This window comes from Mesocricetus auratus, unplaced genomic scaffold, assembly GCF_017639785.1.
Source record: "Mesocricetus auratus isolate SY011 unplaced genomic scaffold, BCM_Maur_2.0 Super-Scaffold_100018, whole genome shotgun sequence".
NCBI lineage: Eukaryota > Metazoa > Chordata > Mammalia > Rodentia > Cricetidae > Mesocricetus > Mesocricetus auratus.
Window position 1 is genome coordinate 40878130 of NW_024429199.1, and position 24723 is coordinate 40902852.

General features: G+C 39.4%; 1 protein-coding gene and 1 long non-coding RNA gene across 3 annotated transcripts in view; one reads left to right on the forward strand and one right to left on the reverse strand.

Moving 5' to 3' along the window:
* The window catches only part of Nox3 (NADPH oxidase 3), a 58643-nt gene extending 58282 nt beyond the window's left edge, over window positions 1–361 (reverse strand). The window contains exon 1 of the mRNA XM_005065910.3: window positions 314–361. Within this exon, the coding sequence (XP_005065967.1) occupies window positions 314–361 (48 nt within the window). The remainder of the gene's footprint in view (window positions 1–313) is intronic.
* LOC106023287 overlaps window positions 1–24723 on the forward strand; it is a 330297-nt gene that overhangs the window by 9612 nt on the left and 295962 nt on the right. The window lies entirely within an intron of this gene.

Below are 24723 nucleotides of genomic sequence, written 5' to 3' on the forward strand. Positions count from 1 at the left end.
AGAGGCAGGACATCTTTAAAGCACTCTAGAAAAACAACAACACCACAGGCTAATTCAAAAACTTCATTTGCTAGAGAGACACACTTCTACATCATGCAAAACAAATTACTTGACTTTAATACTTAAGAATGAACTGAATTGGAAAACAACTTTGCATGATCCTAGAAGGGTAAATTAAATATATTCAATGAATGTTCGCCAACAGGTTTCTAGTCTCATATCTCTGCCATATTTCCAGATCTTTAACTGTTTAAACAATGTCAACCCAAGAATGAGTGACTCTTAAATTTAAGACAGCAGGAGTGATACTCACAACCACCACGACAGACACGCTCTCATTCAAAATCCAACACAGCATCATGACACTTCACTTCCTGCAGACACCTTATTCCTGCCGGTTCACCTGAGCCCATGTGTTGTGTGCCTGATACAGAGTCACCTTCTAGATCAGTCCATCCTTTCATCTTGGAGCACCTGTTGGGAGCAGCTCTCAAGGAATTTCTAATTAGGGACTTAGTGCCAAGAGCACATCACCAAACTGACATGCTTCATAACTTGGGTCAATACAGGTCTCTGTCTAACGAGTCCCTTCTTCAAAGAATTCAGAGGAAAAGAAACTCGTTTCACTAAATTGTCTTTGTTCCCATGCCCTATTCATCTTCGCCATGATTGCAGTAGGATGGTAATAAGTCTATGTGCAAATTTGAGAGATAATCTACTTTATGAAGGCTACTGGTCATAGCAAAGAATTTCCACCCAGCGTTCCCCACATTGCTTAAGTCTTTCCTCCTCTCCCGTTCTTTCAGAAAGCTCTCCACAGAAGGCAGAGAGGGAGAGCTAAGTCAGTAGGCACTGAGTCGTTTTTCAGAATATTGTGAAAAAGATTCTGAACTTTCCAGACAGGAAAACACTTGTAAGCTTAAGAAATGTGATTATAGCCGGTGAGTGGTGCCTTTGTTCCCAGCATTACGGAGGCAGAGGCAGGAGGATCTCTGTGAGTTCGAGGTCAACCTGGTCTACAGCATGAGTTCCAGGATAGACTCCAAAGCTATACAGAGAAATCCTGCTTAAAAAAAAAAACCAAAAAGGGGAAAAAAGTGCAGATGAAAGCATAAAGTACACTTCTTTTTTGTGTGCACATGTGTGAGTGTGAGTACATGACATATGTGTTTGGCATCGATGAGCCAAAGGCGCACCCCCCACCTGGAACACACACACTTTGATGTTCCAAGTGTTGGCATCCTGGCATTATGCTGACCCCGCCTCCTGCCAGCTGGCAGGGTACACACCAGCATTCAGACAGATGCTTAAGACAGCTCAGAGGGCCCTGCGTTGCACTGCTATGTCACACATTGTGTGGCTGCATAAGGACTCTGTACGCATGTGCAAGCTTCCCCTTTGAAGTGTGTGCCTCCGGTCTGTTCGTCCCTTATCCCCTTATCTTCCTCCACCTCCCTTCTTCCTCCTCCTGCTTCCCCTTCCTTCCCTCTCTTCCATCTCTGTTCCCTGGTTAGCCAACACCTGTCCCTCCAATGAACTCCATTTCATTGCTTGCAGCCAATGCTAACGAAAAACAACATCAAGTAAAGCCAGTCAGTTTGTGATTTTTATGTAAGTCTTGGTTATTAAATATGGTGACTGTGATCCTAAGACAAAGCTTTCACAGTGATATAGTTTTCTGGCTAGTTCTGGCCCAGACATTGTCATTGAATTTTTTTTTTTTAGGTAGGGAGCTGGAGAGATGGTCCAACTGTTAAGAGCAGTTGCTGCTCTTCCAGAGGACTCAGGTTCAATTCCCAGTGCCCACATGGTGACTCACAGATATCTGTAACTCCATTTCCTGGGGATCAGACACCCTCTTCTGGATTCTGAGGGCACCAGGCACACAAGTTGTGCACAGACATAAACTCAGGTAAACCACACATACAGATAAAAGTTTTAAAAATCTTTTAAATACTTAAAATGGGAGCTTTGAACCATTTGAAGAATTGCCCTTGTGTATTTTCATAGGCTCAATTTGTTTAGTTGTGCTAAAAGAATTTTTGAAAATTAAAATCCCAATAAGAGTAATCGTCGTGGACTTCTGTTGACTTGTATTTGCCTAGGTAATTAGTTAAGAAGTTTTGAGTGTTTGTTGTTCAATTAACTTATGCATTGACTCTAAGAGAACATCATAAGCATTGCCATACAACTGGGGGAAGAAAGCAAAATGAAGGAAGTCCCTGAAGGAATGATTGAGATGTCTCTAGTTCTCATTTTAGCATTTTTATTTTTAACCATCACCACATGAAATATTAATATGGATTTTTGAGTATCAAAACCCTACTATAGAGATACAAACAACATTTCTACAAATTGGACATGTATAAGTTATAGGAATCCATTTATTTTAACTAGTCAATGACAAGCAAATAAATTGTAATATGTGATTAGGCATGCTGTTTCTTCAATATGCCAGTGAATAATTGAAAACTGAATAGATACTTCTGCTATGTTAATTATTATTCTTTTATTTTATAAATTTTGTGATGTTTTGATATACTGAGGTTTGCTATGGTTTTAATGGGTTCCCCCATACTCTTTGGAACTTTGATTTTCAGTGACATGGAGTTGAAAGGCAAGGCCTACATGAAGGGAGTGACCCAGTCAGTGATGAGAGATGGAATAAATGCCATAAGTCAATGTCATGTTGCTAATAGGACAGATTCAGTTCCATTGCATGCTTTCACTCTGTCTACTTTTCTATTATGGAATGATGAGGCAAGATCCTAGCCTCTAAAATTGTGAGGGAATAAATTTTTACAGCGTAAACATAGGTCTTATATAGACTTGTGGTTGGGGTCAGGGCTTCTCATGTTAGTGTAGTTAGCTAATTCCTGATAGGTATAACTAGCGACTTCTTGATGATCATTAACAGCTTGCCTGTTGATATTTCTCCATGCATAAACCCAGCCATCTCCTCCATTACTCTCATATACCAAAACAACTTCTCTCTACTAAGTCAGCCCAGGGTCTGATGAAACTGTTCAAACTATCAGACCTTAGGCTGGCTTATCTGTTTGAAGGGCCTTACCCTGGGTGAGATCTGCAGGAAAGGCCCTGGTCCACATTTTATCCCTTGCTCCTTTCACCTTCTGAATATGTGCCTTGTCACCTGTTCCCCCATGTGGCCGCAAGTGATAAGGTATACCCGCTTGTATTGGGGGATTGCAAATAAAAATGTATCTCTTTGTCTCTCTTCTTGGATGTGGCAGCAAAACAATTATCAAATCCACGTCTTCTTAGAAAAAGATATATTTTAAAAAGATTTTTTTCTGTGTAGAGATACACAGAAGCATTGGTGTCTGGGGCCACATTTGCTTGAGATCAGCATGTAAGTTAGGATCTTCAGTTGCTACTTCAATAATGAGCAAAGTGATTGCAAAGATGTAACCTCTTAGGGCTTGAGAGATGGTACAGTGGTTAAGGGCACTTGCTATTCTCGTAAAGGGCTCAGGTTCAGTTCCAAGCACCTACATGGTAACCACCTGTAACTCCAGTTTCAGGGGATCTGAAATATCTTCTGGTCTCTTTAGGTTCCTGCCAGGATACGATGTGTAAAAACTCACAGAGTCAAATACATATACAAACAACAGCAACAACCTTAAAAAAAGGCTTAAAAACCTATAAAATCTTCATATGCATTTTAAAGTCAATAATCTTCCATGATTAAATGGTTTGTTATTTTTGAAATGTTTAGGATTTACATATTTTAGAGACCTTATTCAGTTAGACTATGAATAATAATTCAGAAGGAATACATACACCATTTGAAATTATCTTCAGTTTCAGAATCGATGAGTGCAAGAGTTGGAGATGCCCTTCTGTGTTCTTTATACAATATTACAGTTAAGATATATAATAAAATGATGGTTAGAACACAGCTGCCTGCCCTTCAAGCTTGCCATATAAGCTTTGGATATCAAACATTCACTAAAGACCACCAATGAAAGGTTTGGTTGCCTGTGGCACTACAGTCTTCAGGGTATGGGTCTTAGAAGTTTAGTCACCGTAGGCATCCCTTGAAATGGGAATGGGGACCCTAGCCTCTTTAGCCTAATGGTGAGGTGAACTGACTGCTTCTGTCACATGCTTTCTCCGTGATCATCTGCCTTAGCTCACGCTTGAGACAAAATGGCCAATGACCACTGACTGAATCATCTGAAACTGTGATCTCAGCCAAATACTTCGTTATATGTAATGGACATTGTTTTAAATTATAGGCATACCAGAATGGTTAGTGTTAATATTACGAAGGCACTAGTTCATGGTTTGACTCAAGGATTATCTTCATAATCCTTTTTTTTGTAGAATTTATGATTTTAGTTCACTTATATCAAAGGCTAGATCACATTCTATTTATATTTAATTCTAAAGTATATTCAAATTCATTCAGAACTCAACAATTTTGTGGAACTGATAAAAATACATTCTTAAATTTTTCATATTTAAGAATAAGCTGATTACACCAATGAATTAGAATTAAACCTTATACAACATCAGACATCATGCCTTATATCACACTTCAAAGTCCAAGTTGGTGTAACCTATGAAGATTTCTACAGAAATCTACAGTTTTTATGAATGTGACACGAGGGTAATTTTTTTTTTTGGCTTTTACGAGACAGGGTTTCGCTGTATTGTTTTGGAGGCTGTCGGTCCAGCCCGACCTCGAACTCACAGAGTTCCGCCTGCCTCTGCTTCCCGAGTGCTGGGATTAAAGGCGTGTGCCACCACCGCCAGGCCGACATGAGGGTAAATTATTGCTTCCCAGTTAACGTTCTAAAAACATGAAGATGTATATATGGCCCCCGCCCCTCCAAATATGCCTTGGTTTTACTTAAGGGACGACATTTGTAAAAGTCACAGTTTACATCAAGACTGACTTATTTTCAATGAACTTGGAGCAAAATTAACAGGGAGTAAATTGCCCAGAATCTAGAGAATTAGTGTGTACATGCTTAGAACTGAATGTACTTAAATAACTGTTCCCATTGCTAAGAGTTAATACCCTCTTGTTTCTCAGAAGTGTCTCAAAGCAGAGAAGGTAGAATCCCACTTTGATTAATTCTACGGTCTTCCTAATGAAGTGCTCACGCTTCTAGTCCACCACAAAAGATGACTTGGAGTGTTGGAGTATTGCTGTTTTGAAAAGCTCACCAATAACAGCTCTTCCTTGATAGATAGAAGTGGCTTTTGAGGCAGGGTTTCATGCTACACAAGCTGACCTCAAACCCCTTTTCATCCTGCCTCCAACTCCTGTGTGCTGAGTTGAAGAGTACTCGATATTCATTATGCACAGTTTATGCTGTACTCGGCTTCGAACCCAGGGCCTTGTGTGTACTAGGCAAGCGTTCTATTGACCTAGCAGCCCTAACAGTTCTTCTAAAATGGAAGAAGCAGGAAAAAGAACAATGTTTATAAAGGTAGATTAATTGTTTTTATATCTGAATGCAAACTCTGTATTAGCCATGATATGCTCCTGGGATTAATTTAATCCATTGTATTTTAGTTCTTTTCAGCCATTTAGCTGGTCAGTTAACAGAACAAAGAAGCACTTTGATTCTCAAGGTCAGGATTGATCACCTAGTAGCTCCCCACTGCATGCTAAAATCCAGGTCCCCTCAGGTACAGCCTAAAAATAGCATTGCCAGGTTATCTTCTAAGAGTTAAACATCTTCTAGCCTTTTTCTAAAAGGAAATGTCAGCATCTAAATCCTGAGATGAAAGGAGATGGAAAACTTAAAAAAAAAGCAAACACATCCAATCCCTGATCCTTACACAATTATTTCAAGGAGCGTTTATTGGTGGTAATTATGTAATTATTTTGCATAAATCATGTTTTGGATAAATTCTACTTTTAAAGGAAAAGTAGGATAGAGGGAAATGTATTAAAAGGATATGTGTTAGTACATAACTGTTTTTTAAAATAAAATGTAACTAAGTCATAATAACCCATCTTTTGCTGAATTAAGTATATTGTGTGTTAATCTCAGGAAGCATAAAATTCTCTTAGTATAATTTTTAAGTGGCTTGTGTCACCAGTTTAGTTCATGGCTCTAAGTTCAAGGTTCCTAATTCTTTCCTTCATCACACAGTCACAAGTCCAAACGGAAAGGTGTGCTGAGGTCACTGCACACATGCACAGCGCTGTTGTGTGGTCTGGCTTTCTTGCAATATAGATGGGGAGATGGCAGGCATCTGTGCAAGGGCTGGAGATCCAAGTTGAAGCACCCTGGGTGGCCAACGATCACTCCTGGGGCCTACAGACAGCTTCTCCAGCCTCTCTGTCTAGTTTCCTGGGCCCAGAACATCTCAGCTTTAGTGGGGTCCCACTTTCTCATCTTCATTTTTGAACATTTGCAAACAGTTTTGTCTCTAAAGCCATTCTTGAAGTTAAAGCCTTGGGAGAGCCCTGGTGTGAAGTTTCCTGATGTTCCCAACACACAGGACTACAGAGTTACTCATTTATCATTTCTGGCTTTAAACTAAGTGTCCTAGTTTAAACCACTTGGCTTAGAAATCTGGTTAAGGACGGAGCTCACCTCTGTCATGTCTCCATGCCCGGCACACATCAGACACCACTTAATGTTAAATAATATATACGGAACCACATTCGTTTCTCTGCTTCTTGACACACGAGAGGCTTCTGTACAAACCCCACACAGACACAGTGGCAGGAAGTTTCTGGCAGCCAGTGGCTTTCATTAAAGTTTCAAAACGAAAGGCAAGTCTGCCTTTCTACGCAATGAATTATTTGACTTCTGAGTTTGGGAAAATGCGAAGTTGAAGAAGGCTGGTCTAGAAATCCCTCCTTTGCAAACCCAGGCTGTTAATCTTTCAAAAGTCAAAGTGGATGCCAGAATTCCATAGATTTCATTTTTCGAGATGAACATTCATATTTGAACATATTTCAAGCCAGATGGTTTACAGTTCATGTATTTGTTGGCGTTTTCCTGCCACAACAACTAAATATTGAAGACACATATTTGTGATGAGGAAGGCACTTCCAACCATCCTGTCCTGCTGCTCTTTCATGCTGTGTGCTCACTCATCCCCCGGCTTCCCTCCACAGCGTGCCGCCACCAGAGACGCTCCTTCGGGTCCAACAATGAATTACACCCCGTTGATTTAGTAGATGAAGAGGGGGAGAGGTAGCACAAAGCAGCACCCCCCAAGACATATTTCTTATAACAGCCGTGAATTTTCTGGTAGCGAATAAGAAAGCAAATGAATATCTATTGAAATATTCTGTTTTCACCATTCATTTAGACAAGCTAGAAAGTTTACTTTTAATCCTAGCACTTTATAAGTGAGTTTGCCAACCTGTGAAGCTGTTTGATCAGGGTCTAGAAAAGAACAGGAGATTCAAACAAAGGTTATTTTATTTTTAAGTCATCAAGTATGAGAATACCAGCTGTAGCAAGCACTGTGGGTTTGTACTGCAGGACGCTGGTGTCACTCACCAGGCTGGCTAGGACCTGTCTTCTGGGATGAATGTATTCATTTCTCCTTTGTCATTACAGGTACAATTTGTTATTATTCTACCTGACTCTCTGTATTTGCGTTATTAGAATATAAAGGCTCCTTCTGTTGAAAAGGTCCATTAGGAGGCCGCATGAAATCAAACGCTCTTTAAAAATAGGGGAGAAATGTACAAGTTTCATTAGAACTGCCATCCCATAACACAGGACATGTATACATGAAAATGCACATTATTATTATTATTATTAGTTTTTTGAGACAGTATTTCTCTGTGAAACAATCCTGGCCATCCTAGAACCTACTCTGTAGACCAGGCTGGCCACAAACTCACAGAGGTCCGCCTGTCTCTGCCTCCCAAGTGCTGGGATTAAAGGTGTGCACCATCACTGCCTGGCTCAGTATAGATGGTATACAGAGCATGTAGTTTAAATTAAAATTGCCTAGAATCTTCATTCAGAAGAATTAAGGGAGACCTCAGAGGTTATATAGTGCTAGGGAAGTCAATGCACTAAGCTAAGGTTGTCTTGCTGATTAGTGAAGAAATATTCTATTCTGTGTTTTTTCCCATTGTATTATTCCCAACACCAGTTTTCATATCTTTGCAGTCTAGAGTGTACAGGATAGAGACAGTGGGCAAAAAAACCCCACAATCCATATCCTAGAAGATGGAGCCTGAATAGTACTCATGGGAAAGATGGTACTATTTTTCCAACATCCCAGAGAAGAGATATTTTGGAAAGTCTTTTAGGTGCCGAGTATTTCAGATCTGTGGCAGTAAAAATAGGTCACAGCTGAGTTATGTACCCCCTGTGCCCACCCCATAGTCCCAGGTGTCTTGCCTGGCCATGCTGTTTTAAAGACAGATGTACAGGAGCGTGTTGACAACCATCTGATGACACCTCCAGTACTTTCTGCTTTGATTGGCATGCCAAAACTTTATGATGTCCTGGCTGATTAACTGAAGCCAATAAAGAAAAGATGTGTTCAGAATGACAGGGCCACTATCTGTGTTTCAGTCCCCTGGAAAGACAGGATCAGTCACTGACTACTCTGCTCTCCTTTTCTGACAGCCCAGCTCTTTAGAGAGAATGTAAGTTTAATGTCAAATTTTGAAGAGTTCTATCTACAATGTGATTTCTTCCCAAGGGAGGAATATGATTTTGTAGGGCAATTGACCCGAAGAAATGCTGTCTCCCTGATAGATAATTTAAAACGAAATTTTATTTTTTCCCACCTCTATATTTTTAACAAGTCTTTTGGCCAAGAGTAAAAAGTATCGACATTGTACAAGAGTAAGTTGCAGTGCATTTGGGCAATGGACTCCTATAAGTATTGACACCTGGGTTTTGTGTTAAGTGTATTTTCTGATATCTGGTCCTAGTCCTACGTTTTGCCCAGGTGGTTTAGTCCTGCCTCTTTTCCCAGGTGGCTCAGCTGTCCCAGGCAATTTAATCATCGCTGGACCACAGGAACTATAAAACCTACTACTCATAACTATAGCATTTGCACTTTTTACTCCGGAGTCCCTTCCAGGAAGCAAGACATGGGTAGAGAGCTTCATGCACATGATTTAGTTAATTCATAGGTGATGTGGGAAGTCCTTCTGTGTATATGTCAATAAAGCACTGTTGGCCAATTGGGAAGCAAGATGGGTGGGACTAGGAGTCTAGGAGGATTCTGAGAAATGTAGTGAAGAGAGTGGTCACCCTGTGATCTCCCGGGAGTAACTTATAAAATATGTATTAGTAATTATGGGTTAATAATCAAGTCAGAGCTAGTCGATAAGAAACCAAGCAAACGGCCAACAGTTTTTCATTAATATAGCGTCCTGTGTGTTATTTGGGGGTTCAGATAGCTCGGCAGGGCCCAGGTGACTGGTAGGAAGACAACATGTTACACATAGGTGTTGTAATCCCAAGAGATCTGGAAGTTATAGTACATTCTAGAAAGTCCGCTAAGAGAGCTAGCCTCTCCCAGGGTTGGTTCTCCTCATTGTTTGCCTAATGCAGAGTGGATTGGTCAGTCTTGAGACCACATATGTCCTACCAATAAAGATGGTTTCAGCAGATTGTGTGTGTGTGTGTGTGTGTGTGTTTGTACTTACACACACATGTATCGAGCAATAATATTCAAAGAAAAAGAGGCTATCAACTTGAGGGTGAGGGGCCACTGAAGGGGTTTGAGGAAAAGTAACGGGAAGGACAGGATGAAGGAAAGGGCAGAGAGAAACTGTTAAGATTATATTTCAGTTAAAGACATGTTTAAAAAGCAAACTCAGCAAAAAAAAAAGAGTAGAATGACAACAAAGTACAGCCTTGACTTCAAATTCTTCTGGGAAGGAAGCATGCTGGAGGCTCACTTAGGGGTTGCTAGATTGCAGAATCCAGGGGGTCTCCTCTTGCGGAAAGACCTCAGTTTTGTTCAGAAGACTTTCAGCTGATTAGGGAATACCAACCAAGAGATAGAGAAGAATCTGCTTCTGTCAAAGTTGATTGACTTAAAGGGCAGTCATCTCAAAATACTACTATGAGGGCAACATACGACGCTAGTGGACCAAACACCTGGGTGCCGTGGCTTAGTCAAGCTGGTGTGCCTTACTAATGCTCCCATAACCGTAAGCCCCTTCCTGGACCTGTCTAAAAGCAAGCTCTTCTGTGAGAGTCCTACTGCTAATTTCAACCCACAATGAAAGGCGCTAAAAGAAGCTGCTGTGGTAGCTCAAGGGATAGCAGGTACCATAGAGGGCTGCAGTGAGAGGTGAGGAGGGTTCCGGCATCCAACACTCATTTGAATTAAATTGGGGGGAAGCAATGTGAAAGGGTCTCCTAGGCCTGAGAGCAGCAGGAGTGTGGGACTGTTGGAAACATAGTCAAGGTGATGACCGGGAGTGTGGGAGAAGACACTAGAGCAGTGTTGGGGGCCTGGCTATTGAGGCCTCTCTGGAGTTTTTTCAGGATCGCCTAACAAATCACCACAAAGGTGGCAGCTTCAAACAAAAGGTGAAAAGGTCTTTTGTTTTTTTACCTCCCCCGTGTGTGTGTGTGTGTGTGTGTGTGTGTGTGTTTGTGTGTGTGTGTGCGTACCTGTTTTGGAGATTTGAAGTCAACACGAAGGCATCAGCAGGCTTAGTTGTCTCTGGGCCATGATGGAGAATCTCTTCCAGTGTCTCTGGGAACTTCCATTGGTTGCCGACCATCTTTGGTGTTCACTTGTGTTGTTAACTAGCTTTGTGATGCTGTTAGGGTCCACTTACACAGAGCAAGCTTACTTCAGTGTATGGTCATTTGGTCATGCCATTTTGGGCTTGTAGTGGCATTTTTGCGTCATCCTGAGAGCGAGAAGGTTGGGTGTAGAGAGGTCTGTTCACTTCATTGCTGCTGAGAGAGGCGGAATGAGAGAGAAAGGTTCACAACAGACACACACACACTCGAGGGAGAAGGCATCAACCAGGCTTCTGTTATCCCTTCCAAGAGCTCCGGCTCGTTGACCTAACGTGCTTCTATTAAGGCTCCACCCTCAGAAGCTCTACCACTCCCACTCGTGTCACAGGTCTGTGACTAAACTTTTATATAGGGGCCTTTAGGGGACATTTGCAACACAAGCCAGAACTTTGTTTTTGTTTTTTGTTTTTTTTTTTGGCCTGTATAATTCCAACCTGTCTCTTGATGTGGCTGACATCTTTGTCTGCTGTCCTGTGTCTTCTGTGGGGCTTGTTCATCATATCGAAGGTTTCCTTAATCCAGGATGATCTTATATTGAGATGCTTTCTCTGTAGGATGTATAGGATCATCTCTGAATGTTCCCGGCGGACATATCTTTGGGGACACTACAACCCACAATAGTCTTGTAGGAAAGGAACAAACACACATTAGTTTTGTATTTGTGTGTTTAGGTACCACAGACCAAGACCCTCTAATCCATGCCATTCAGCTAGGAAGTCAAGGCACCTGCTGCCTGCTGAGCCATTGCACCAATGGTCTCATCTGTATGGACATCCCCCGCTCAGCTCTAGGAGTGTGAAACAACTTTATGCTCACTTTTTAATTTTCGAAAGTCAAGAGTTCCAGAATTTGATACCTAATCACCTTGTTGTTCAGTTTGGGGAAAACAATTAAATGAAAACATGTACAAGGTGGATTTTTTGGCATGATCCAAAGAAACACATCTATTAGCCAGAAGTGACTCATGAACTCCAGTTTTGGGCAAGCACCATAGTAAACCCTGTAAGAACACTGGCTATAGAATGCTGTTGCCAAAGACTGTCTGGGTGCCAGGGTGGAGGCTCAGCAGAAATGAGTGGGCCTAGAAGTTAGAGGCAAAGTAGGAATTTATTGGAATGGACTAGGAAAGAAACTGTGAAAGCTAACTCCAAGAGTGGCAGTCTCTGAGACGCTGCTGGGCCCATGTGGATACTTACTTAATGAAAATATGAATTATGGGACATGTAAAAAACTATGAGATGAGATAATAAAATTTATGTGTGCAAATTTTTTTCTTATGGAACTATTTGAAACATCAAAAACTTATTTTTCTTTCAAGCACCAGATCTAACAACTATCACTCTGCATTCATTTTCAAATGAAAAATATAACCCTATACATATCTAATTAAATTAATATAGCTTATTATGACAAAAATAATTTCTTTTAACTTTGCAGACAGCACCACATTTTATATTAAGCTGTTAATACTCATAACCATATGATTTCAAAATCAGCCAAGCTTGAAAAATTATTGGCTCTGACATTCCCAGTGATCAAAGCAACCTCAATTATAATATTATATTAACTAAGTTAAAAAATAGTATTAAAATTTCTAACCTTTCTGAACTGTAATTAGTCATCTAACTATGTATCCAAATTTATTTGATATATTTGCATAGTTAATTAATTATAATTTATTTAAAAGTCTTCCATTTATAAAACTTTGCTCTCCTCAGCCTATGAATATAATTGCTAAGGTATGAACTTAATTTTTAAATATCTTCTTTAAATTGTGGCAAGATTTATATAGAAGCCATAGAAAAATTGTTTTAAAATATAATATTTTCTCTTCTTTAAAAATTTATGCCTTTATGCCAGGCATTGGTGGCACACACCTTTAATTCCAGCATTTGGAAGGCAGAGGCAGGCTGATCTCTGTGAGTTCAAGGCCAGCCTGGTCTACAGAGCAAGTTCCAGAACAGCCTCCAAAACAATACAGAGAAACCCTGTCTCAAAAAATCAAAAAATAAAATAAAATAAATGTAGGCCTTTAAAAGGGCATGAGGGTACATTTTGGGGAACAAGACAACCTAAAAGCAAAGGCAAGTAAGAAGGCTTGAAGTCACCTTCAGAACAAACGACCAAATATAAACTGATGAGGTCACACCTGCTTCAGAGTTGTTAAGATGCTATGCAAACCTGACAGTCTAGGTCTGGTCCAAAGTTATTCTCGATGGCTAGCACTCCACTTACACACCTGCCTATCCACATCCACTTACACACCCACCCAGTCATCCACACTGACTTATACACCCACCCACCCATACCCACCCACTTACACATCCACCCACCCATTCACACCCACTTCCATACCCACCCACTCATCCACACCCACTTACACACTCACCCATCCATACACACCCACTTACCCACCCACACTGACTTATACACCCACCCACTCATCCACACTGACTTACACACCTACCCACCCATACACATCCTCCTGCCCATTTATCCACCCATCCATACACACTTACACAGACATATCCCTGATCAAAACAAACCATCTAAAACATGATTTCTGAACCCCAGATAAACCTTCCCAAACCTACTGGGGCATTGTGCATCTGGACTTTAGTAGCCATTGGGCTGACAAAATCTTAATTATTATGCTCCTGGTCAAATCATGACAGAACAGAAATTACACATCTTTTGACATGACTACCAGAAATGGAATTGGATGAGCACAATTGGTTTAGAAAAACTACATGGATTCAGGCTTCAAGGTAGCAAATGGGGTCAGTTGTTCAGATCTTTGTGATCAGCTGTAGGATCTGTGTGAGGGAATCTTCCAGATTTCATCTAGTTCTGGATGGTGTGAACATATCTGTGGAAGTCTGCCTCCTGAGACTGCTGGGCGTGGTTGTGGTCTTTGTAGATCCAGGGAGGATCACTACACAGGGATGCAGAATATAGTTAGATTCAAACATTGAGAAAGATATAGTCAAATCCATGAAAATGAAGAATTCCATTTGCCCAAAGGGAGAAGGAACAAAAAATATCAGTAGTTGGTGGGGCTTTGAGAATGGAACTCCCTTAGGACCTACAGGCTACATTGGCTGCCCAGCACACTCAAGCGATGGTAGCGTATTTCCTGCCTACAGCTATCTGTTTCCTGCTAACTGCTAACACAACATCACAGACTGTAAAGTCTGATGAACATGGATTTACTTTGATTCACCAAGGTTAAGGGAATTACACATGAAGTCTCGAGGTGATATATGGGATCACATGTTAAGAGATAAGGTGTGTGTGTGTGTGTGTGTGTGTGTGTGTGTGTGTGTGAGTGCACTCACGTCGTGAATCTTCCGGTCCCTGTCTTGTTTCATGAGTTTCAAAGATTCAATCACAGGGCCTTTGCCACAGTGACTTCACTCAATCATATTTTAAAGGCATAATTTCTTCGAGTATATTCAGGTTGGATCGCCATTCTTTTTTCCCTCTTATTGAAAATAGGTTTTATTTTCTCACATAATATATTCTGATTACAGCTTCCCATCCCTCTACTTCTCCCATTTCCTTTCCACCTTCTCTTCCATCCAGATCCACCCCTTTTCTGCCTCTCATTAGAAAGAAAGGCTTCTAAATAATAATAATATAAAACAAAAACTAACACATGGGAATAGGACGAGTAAACAAACAGAAGGAAAAGAGCCAAAGAAAAAGGCACAGAAAAACAGATACAGATGCAGAGATTCACTCATTCACACATTCAGGATTCCCATAAAAACACTAAACTGGAAGCCATAATATATACTCGAAGGACCCGTAGGGTAAAAAGATAGAAAAGTATGTAAGTAAAATAAAATAAAATTTAAAAAGGAAAGGAAGGAAGAAAAAACCCTGACAGGACATTGTGAGAAACAAAACAAAACACCTGTAAAGACGACATGGAGTTGATGTTCTGTTGTCCATCTACTGCTGGGCATGCAGTCCACCCTTGAGAGTAGTTTGTTTCCCCAGTGAGACTCCCTTGGAGGAAAGTAAAGTTTCATTTGCAAGTGGTTATTGATTGGAGATGACTTCTGGGTTAGGGATGGGGGGCGTGTCCACTTCTCCTTTCAGCTGTAGGACCCCCATGCAGGTCCTGTGAGTACTGCCACAGTCTCTGTGAGTTCATGTGTCTGTGGATGTCATTGACTTAGAAGGTCTTGTTTTCTTGGTGTCCTCTGTTTCCCGTCTGGTTGGAGTTGTGGCTGTGGAAACAGGATGAATAGGAGAAAGGCTGGAGGAGAAAACCAGCATGACCCACTAAGTATCTCCACTCTCTTCTGCCTCACAACTCTGAAGATATGTTGCTCTCATTGGTTAATAAAGAGCCAACAGGCCAATGGTTAGGCAGGAAAAGGTTAGGCAGGAAAGTCAGACTGAGAGAACACTGGGAAGAAAAAGGGCCGAGTCACCAGGATGTAGAGACAAGCAAGATGAACTTGCTGTGGTGAAAAAAGGTACTGCCATGTAGTAGAACACAGATAGGAGATATGAGTTAATTTAAGTTGTAAGAGCTAGTTAATAAAAAGCCTAAGCTATTTATAATTAATAAGGAGTCTCTGCCTGGCTATTTGGGAGTTGGTGGCAGGACAGAAATGTCTGCCTACAATTTATATTTAATTTGTGTAGTATGTGCATTGAGAGTATACCTATTATCATGTATGTGGCAATGTGTGTGTGGTTTTTAATGTGCGTGTGTGGAGTTTAATATATATTTGGAGACTAGTAGTTGACCTTGCATATCTTTCAAAATCTCTCTCCAACTTACACATTGAGGCAGAGTCCTCATTTGAGCCACGGACTTGCTGATTTGGCTAGCTAGCTTGCTCTAGGGTTCCCTGTTACTGAGCTCTGGATGAGTGCTGAGATTACAGGTGAGTTGCAGGACCACCACACATTTACATGAGTGCTGGGGATAGGAACTTTGGTCTTTATGCTTATATGGCAACAGTTTTATGCCCTGAGCCATCTCCCAAATTCCCCCTTCCCGCTCACAGCTCTGTTTCTTAATAGTAATAGAAAAATCTTTGCTTGTTGTTGTGGGGTCCCTACAGGCATCATAGGGAACCGTGAAGAGGTAAATCGGTACAGCTGGATTTGATCAGTCAGATGGGATCAAAACTTCTAGAGAGTCTGATACCATGGCTTAATTCTCATATACATTTAAACACAGCTGAATTTTGCCAGGGGCAGGGGTGAGGGGGGAGGTAGAGGAGGGATGGGGGTGGGGGGTGGGGAGTCTCCTTGTGACAATTCTCATAACAAAATTTCAGGAGTGGTGACATTGAAATTCCCTTTGCAAAGTAGCAAAGAAACAGTGACCTTTACAATAAGAATGAGTTTTATTGGCTATTAAACAGAATTCAGCACTAGGACCTCCATGAAGGGTTTGTAATCAGCCTAAGAATGGATTCTATTGGTGGAGGATGCAAAACATCCTAAGGATGAGGCTCTTTCCTAAGGGTGAGCTCTATTCACTGACAGACAAGGACCAGGATTGGGTGCTGAACCATTAGCAGGATGTGGGGGAATTTCAGGTGGAGGCTGGCTCCTAACAGAACAGCAAGGCATCGCCAGGTTGTCTGACCATTTTCATGTCATCTTTCCCTTGACCGGGTATCATTCTTTTCCTTCCATTGGAGAAAATAGGCCTGCATGATGGACAATCCTGGTTTCTCCAATGCTTACTCCAAGCTGTGCTTCCTACGTTTATAAATCTGGAAAGACTGCCTCATTGCTTATTGAGGAAAGAAACAGAACCCTTTGCTGTCAGGGACTATACATTTATACTGGAAATTGAGAAAACATGGAGCTACAAATTAATGTAGCTAGAGGCACTAGGAAATATCCCAAATAAGGAAAGTCTCCACTTTGGGTGTTCCCTTAAGAGTGTAGGATGAACTTCGATATAAAAATTTGATAAGCAGTTTTTGAACAAATTGAGATAGTCCATAAATGATTAGTTGGCAAGTGACCCTTTAAATGGTTAGGAATTGTGGGGCAATAATTCCTTTTTGTCAGTGTGTGTGTGTGTGTGTGTGTGTGTGTGTGCGTGTGCGTGTGCGTGTGCGTGTGTGTGTGTGCACGCATGCATTAGTGTGCACTTGACTGGACATGTGTGCCACAGAATACTTGCAGAAGTCAGATGACAACTTGCAGGGTCAGTTTTCTCCTTCTACCAGGTGATTCTGGGTGTCTGAGTCAATCACATTAGGCGTGGTGCTTGAATACCCTTTCCTCCTGTACCATTTTGCTAGTCCCCTAAAGTTTTTTAAAAAAATAATTTATTTACATTAGATACATTTTTATAGGGCAAAAGGAAGTAAAACAGTTGTAGTGGTAATTGTATTCTAAGTGTTGAATGTTGAAGGATAAAGAAAATGAGTATTTGTATGACTGTCATCGAAGACAAAGGTTTTCAGTGTTGTAAGAAAGGATAAAAGTGTGAGATTAATGAGGCTTAGCAGAAACTCTGTAATTATGGATTTAATTAGAATTATCAGTAAATGCTGCCATATTTTATCTAAGAGGTTATTTTCTAGTTATATTCATGGAAAAGTTCTAGAGAATATGACATCCAAGTGTATCTGGGTCATGCACTTCCCTTGGCTCAGTTTTGAAATGTCGTTTATCTATAAACACTGGGAGTCCATGGAGGAGGGGTTGAGTCCAGATTTGGAGCATGTGATTCATGACTAATTTAAACAGTTATAAATATGCTTATAATTGAAAATTAAAATAATGAATACTTTTTGGCCACATCAGAAATTGAGATAGGCTTTATAGACTACAAGTCCCATGGGAAGGGCATTTAGGACCAGCAAGGGAGGTTGTCACTGGCCAGAGGTGACAGTCTGCAGCTTCAGTCTAACGCTCTCTCAACTGAGCTATTTCGATGGTGCTTGACAGTCTGCAGCTTGAATATGACCATAACAGATATGTGAGAGCGCACTGATCCATAAAGAGACTAAAAATGAGCGCGTCAGTTAGAATGTTTTGAAGCAGTTGAGGCACCAACTCATCCTTTTATGAATGAATACATAGGAGAAAAAAGCCTGCATTTAGATGTTCAGTCCCATCTGTTCAGGCTGTTCCTAAGGTGATCATATAATTAATCACAGAATCACACTTTCTTGTTGGAGCAGAGTGTCCAAGCTTGAGCTTCAAAACAAAAATGAAAGCTAAGACATTTTCTCACTTCTAAGCCCAACTGTAATACCAAATTGATAATACAGGTGGTTTGTCACCACTGGCTTCTAACATTTCACACAAAACTCTCAAGACAGTATACATATTTCTGTGCTACTTAGCATTATGGACTATTTTTTTCTAAACAAAATATAGAAACTTCATTTGATCAGGCTTATAGATCTAACCAATAATTTCAAGAAACATTGGGTATAGATGAATATTTGTATTGTCATGGAAAGGGGGGTTGCAACTGTTGGGGAGAAGGGCATGGGTATGAGGTTAATGAGGCTAAGCAGGAACTCTAGAATTATAGATTTAAATTAGAATTATCAATAAAAAGACAAAATGTATTTTTATCTAAGGGATTACTTTTTAAAATTATGTGGTTCACTTGGACCAAAATGATTATCTGAATGATCCTGTACTCAACTCAAATAAATAAAAAACCAGAGAATAGTGATAGATGGACAAAGATTTAGGAGGACTTAAACCACTGCATGTATGGACCTTAATAAAAACCCAATAAAATATAAAGCTTCAAAACATTTTGAGATATAAGAAAAATTCAACACTATATGGATATATTCATATTAACAATTTTATATCTTCAGGGATGACAATGTAAATGTGAGTCTATTTTTAAGATAGTATTATATACCAAAGTATATATGGGTACAATATAAAATATCTGCTTCTAATTAAAAATGATGACTGGTTTGAGGCTTATTACCTTTGAAACCAGGATGGTTACACTAAGTTTCATAATACTATAAATACTATACAATAAATATTTTCCACAAATAAATACATAATTATAATATTTTCCACAATCAAAAGTTATAATAAAAATAGTAGACATGAAAGAGAATTTAACATAATTATATTTTAAAAAGCTAAAGAGCTGTGAGAGGAAGGTAGCCAATAAATAGAAACATGAAATGACAAAAAGTACAAGAACCAAAATGATAAAGATGAAATCAAAGTTTCTAACAACCTAAACGGTATTTTAAACATCAAGGCATATTGTCAACAAGCATTTTGAAATTTTGAAAAAATTTGAAATAAGAGATGTAATATATGATTTTCAAGAAATGTAGGGACAGGTACTCGAGGAAAATGAAAAGAAATGAGTAAAACAGTAATGACTAAAGAGATGAATTCAGAACCAAGGTTGCCCTGTCCTTCCCAAATCCACTGCTCAGACAGTAGTTTAGGCATAATTTGTAAGAAATGGGTGTGTGGAGAACGTGGAAACCTCTGTCTTACAAACTCTACCCAATGTCAGGGTAATCTTGAGGACCAAACAGATAAAGCAATATAAGCAGAGAGAATCACAGACAGTTCTCTTTTGAAACTTTATGTAAAATTTCTAAGAAAATATTAGCTAAATGTAGGCTGTGTAGAAAGTTTAGATAGGACTTCACAGTGTTTACTGCAAAAAGTGCAAAGGTTTCCTTTTAAGATGAAAAAACTCACTTTGTGCTATTTACATTAATACATTTTCATAAAATCTATATGATTTTCTCAATAGTTAAGAAAATTTCTTGTACAGTATTCATTTATGATAATTTTTAAAAAAAGAAGCTTAGGTCTTTGAGCTAGACAATAATCCCCAAAGTTATATTGAACATTATATGTGATAATAAAATTAAAATCCTTTGACTTTTAAGCTCCTCATTTGGCAAGGTGTTCAGTGTAGTCATCCAACCTTGTCTTAGGTACCTAACCAGAAAATAAGAGACGAATCAAGATTATGATGTATCATTTGTAAAGAAATATAGGCTACAAATTGTGGTCTACATGCATGGTCCAAGAGAGTGAACTAACTACCAACATATTATAACTCCTGAAAGATTCTAGGGACATTAATATATATATTAATGTGCATAAATAGATAGAAGTCCTTTTTTCTAAAATATAATCAGTTAATAAATCCCATTCATGATTCCCAAATTTAGCAAAAGATTGCTAGGTGACCATGGGGGAGTTTGCAAATTGTGTTGCAGAACAGTAATGCAGTCATGTTATAATCAAGAACTATAACACTTTCATGACTGGGAGGACTATCCATTATAAAAGTACCCTTTTTTCTCTTGTCAAGCAGTCGTTGAATTCAGTGTAAGCAGATCATCCCACAGGTAACTTAGGCTGGATGAGTGTGTGGTTCCATAGACAAGCTAAAATGGGGCTTTTAGTGTGGAAAAAATGTTATTAGACACCTGCCTTGCATGACACCAGCACCAGTTCTGTGGTGATTAAATTACCCGAAGAAAAAAAAAACACCCACAGAAAATCAAATCATTTGTTGAAAATAGAGGGATTAGATCTTATTGTTTAACGATGGAAAAGGACATCATGAGCAGGGCACAAAAATTCCAGAGTTATATGAATTAGGTGACATTGAAATTATACTCCTATAAGCACTCATAATATTCACAAAATGCAATTAAAATGGAATGTGAAAACTAAGAGGGAATGCTGTAACATCCGTTTGGTATGTAATTTTAGAGAAATATTTATATATAATTAATGTATCATTTTATATATCATTATATATTATTCCTCATGTAACATATGAGGGATATTACATTTATATATAACTACATGTGAAATGTATTATATAATACACAAAATTACATGTAGCTAAAATTCTGTAAAAAAGAAAAATATTAAGTACACACACACAAAGGCATAGGATAAGTATTCTTTCATAATTACAGGAAATTTTTGAAATTTAAAATTTATTATTTTAAAAATTAGATGAATGTGTGTATATCTCTGTGTGGGTATATGTGCGTGTGAATGCAGGTGCCACTGCGCCCAGAAGAAGGCATTGAATTCCTTGGGGCTGTAGTTACAGGCACCAAAGTGGGTACTGGGAACCAAATTCAAACCCTTCACAAGAGACATGTTCACTCTTGGCCACCTTTCCAGCCCTAGGAATTTCCATTAAAGCAAGAATTTTATAATCCAAACTTCATTTTCTTGTTTAGTTTTCCAGTTTTGTTGTTCAGTGATCAGTGATGTTACTTAAAGTGGAACTTACATTCAAAACTATTCCATAGTAAAGTCTTATACTTTAAAATTTATTTCTCAGGGTCTGTAAAATATTTTCTTTTTCTCTATTTTTAAAGCAAGCGATCTAGAGCTAATGTTGTTTCTAGACCTGGCATTTTCTGAGTGCATCAGGTTTAAAGTATTCGTTCCTATATTTTTGACTTTTCTAGAATATTTAATTTTTTTGATGATTAGATATTTTTCTTTGGTGAAGCACCAGTTTCCTTCCATGGTGTCTGATCCATTTCAAACAGATGGAGCATTAGTGGCACTATTAATTGCTTTCTGGGCAGCTCTTCAGCTGGGTGAGCTTGCAGTTTTGTTGTCCTGTATAACTGCAGGTTTATAGGCTAAGCATCTTCTATATCAAGTAAATAGAAGAAAATTCTAGAACTCCACAAGAAAGACGCAAGAGCAGTTTAGAAAACTGGACTGAAGAAACCAGACAACTGTAAAAAGAAGCAGTCATGTTGCTTTTTCTTGATTGAATCCAAGGAAATAAACCGAATCAACAAGGAGAAAAATCCAAGTGGAAGGGGAAGAGTGTGCATCCCCTCTTATTTTATTGTCAGACTTAAAATAGTGGCTGTGGTAGGGACTCATACCCTTTCAGGGGACTGTTATTTGCCACTACTACTTCAGAAGTCCGTCCGCTAGTGTGCAGTTCCTTGGGATCACAAGGACACGCTAAATAAAGACTAGCAGTTCCGATGGGTGCCCACCATAAAGAAACTGGTACACATGCGTCCAAGGTGCTGTGTGTAAGTGTACTGCTGTTCATAAGAAGCAGTAGATTTTTAAAAGATTTATTTATTGATTACATATTCGGTGTTCTGCCTACAAGCCAGAAGAGAGCACCGGATTGAATTACAGATGGTTGTGAGCCACCATGTGGTTGCTGGGAACTGAACTCAGGACCCCTGGAAGAGCAGTCAGTGCTCTTAACCTCTGAGCCATCTCTCCAGCCCCGAAGCAGTAGATTTTAAACCACTTCATGTTCCATGCCTAGAAGCTTGCTTAAGAAGTCCTTCACTCTGTTCACTGTTCTCATTCTTTGTACTGATGCTCTGACTCCTTACCAAATTTATCTCTTGAGCTTTGTCTTGTTTTTGATGCAGAGGACCACATGATGTGATGGGCCAAATGATTCTCCTTCTAAGAAGCTTCAGTGGCTTATGACAATAGTCTTTTGATATTGTGTTGGTCAGTTTTCTGTTATAGTGACTGGATACTTGAGAAAATAAGTTTAAAGGAGACAACATTTATTTTCAGTCATGGTTTAAGAGGTTTGGGACACATTCACATTTTGCTTCATTATTCCTGGGCCAATGGAAAGATAAGAACATCATAGAAGACCAGGAGACAGATAGAGACAGGGAGAGATAGAAATATACAATAAGTATATATACAATATGCATATATATTTCTATCTCTATCATTGGCACACATCCCTATTGACCTCCTTCCTTTGAGTTAGTCCTGTTTCTTGAAGTTTCCACCACCTGCAAGTAGCCCATTAGGCTAGGAATTTGTAAGTGGATTTATGGGATTACAATGTCAGAGCCCTCACGGTGTAGTTATTTATTGAAATCCACACTCAACACTGATGTTCCAGGAACCAAGATTTGAAAACTCGAGCCTTCTATGGAAGATTTGTGATCTAAACTGTAACAGATATGTTCTTATGGTTGCTTACATAGTAGAAAATGAAATCAGAACTTCCAAGAAACAGAGGTTATCTTTTTGACAATAACTTCCCTACTAATTGCAAGCTCCCTAGCAAGCAGTGACATGTGGGGGGTGGATGGAGGATGTAAAAGAGAGCGGTTGGCATGGAGACATGTGAGGAGAGCTCTTGTCTCTCCATCTCAAAGTAGAAACTGGGAAACTTCAGTGTAACTGAACTGGCTTGGCAACCAGAGGCAAAATAGTCTTGCAATACCCAATTCTATTCCAGGTTTTTAGTTTTCTATTTAAAATAGAAGAATGATTGGAGAGATGCTTTTTAAAAAATGCTGTAACCATTAAAATATTTGTAAAGAATATATCTCCTTTTAGATAGAGTTCCGTTGTTGGCTTTGGGTATAAATGCTGTGAGAATGTTTTCTTCTTTTATGATTGCATGTTAATTAAGTATTCTGATTACATTACATTGTGATTACATCTTCCCTTGCTTGCTTCAGTCTTTCCAAAGCGGCATTTCAGATGATCATAAATGATCACTTAATAAAAGAAAAGAAGCATAGCCAATTATAATTAAGTGTTCAAGAGCTAATTGTTAATTTTTTTCCTTTACAAAAATAAATTCTGGGAAATTTGTACAGCCTTATATTCTGAGAGTAAAAAAAAAAAAAGAATAAAAAACCCCCACCTTCAGCAGCTGAAAAGCGACATTGTTAAATAAATGAGGTGCAAAATTTGATTTACCTTAATATTGTTACAGTCTGGTGGGGAAAATCTGCAATATTCTTCATCTTGTCACTTACAAATTAAAAAAGTATCCATTTTTTTATTTTAGTCCTCTCCTGCTGTGACCATCAGTGCACCCTCAGATGTTGTGACAGAACTCGACTCTTCAATGCTATGGTGTCTGTGAGCATTTGTTGTGTACGTGCACACCCATGGTGACATATGTGTGTCTATCCTTGAGGGCAAGCATTGTGTGTGTGCGTGTGTGTGTGTGTGTGTGTGTGTGTGCGCACATGCATGTATGCTTAGGAACATGTCATATATGCAAGTACCTACATAACTGAATTCGAGCGCTGATGAGTTTCAATTCACGGCATCGGATGATGGCGTATGGCTCACTTGTCTTGAATAATTAATAAACTTTCACTTAGCTGCAAATTTAAAACTCTTTATTGTGTAGCCAATTTAGGAGAAAGATGTAAACTTCTGGTAATTGCCCCACTAAATCATTATTTGGGTTTATGTCATTGTATCTATTCAGTTTGGGGTCATTTAGGAAGGTAGGACAGAAGTGCCACTCAGGTTCAGGGTTAGCTTAAGCAAAATTAATTGTCTGTCAAATGCTTTATTTGGATTATGGTAAATCTGGGAATTAAAACTTTTCATTGTTTAGTTAGCCAAACCAGTGCTGTACAAGCAATTTTGGAAGCATGGTTCCCACGGTTAGCCTCTATTGTACCCTTGGGAGTACAATATAGTTTCTCATTTACTTTTTGTGATTTAGAGTCTTGGTATTTCAGTCCGTAACCCAGGCTTACTTTGAACTCACGATCGCACTGCTTTTATTTTATTTTTTTTTATCATTTTTTATTTTAATTTTAAATAGCTTGTTTTACATGTCAATCCCAGTTCCCTCTCCCTCCCCTCTTCCCGCACTCCCCTTCCCCCCCTCCCACCCTATTGCCAAATCCTTCCACATAGGGGGTATCTAGAGTCTGTCATTTTACTCTTGGTAGGGTCAAGGCACTCCCCTAAGAGTCCAGGCTGAGAGAGCATGTGCTATAGGCACATGAAGACAGTTTGTATACCAGGGATAGACACTGATCCACAGATCAGGGCCCCATAGGTTGCCCAGGCCTTCTCACTGACACTCACATTTGGGGGGGTCCAGATCAGGCCCATGCTGGCCTCCCCACTGTCGGTCTGGGGTCCAAGAGCACTCCCCTGTTCAGATCAGCTGTCTCTGCTGGTTTTGCCAGCCCATTCTTTGCCAATTTGCTCATCACTC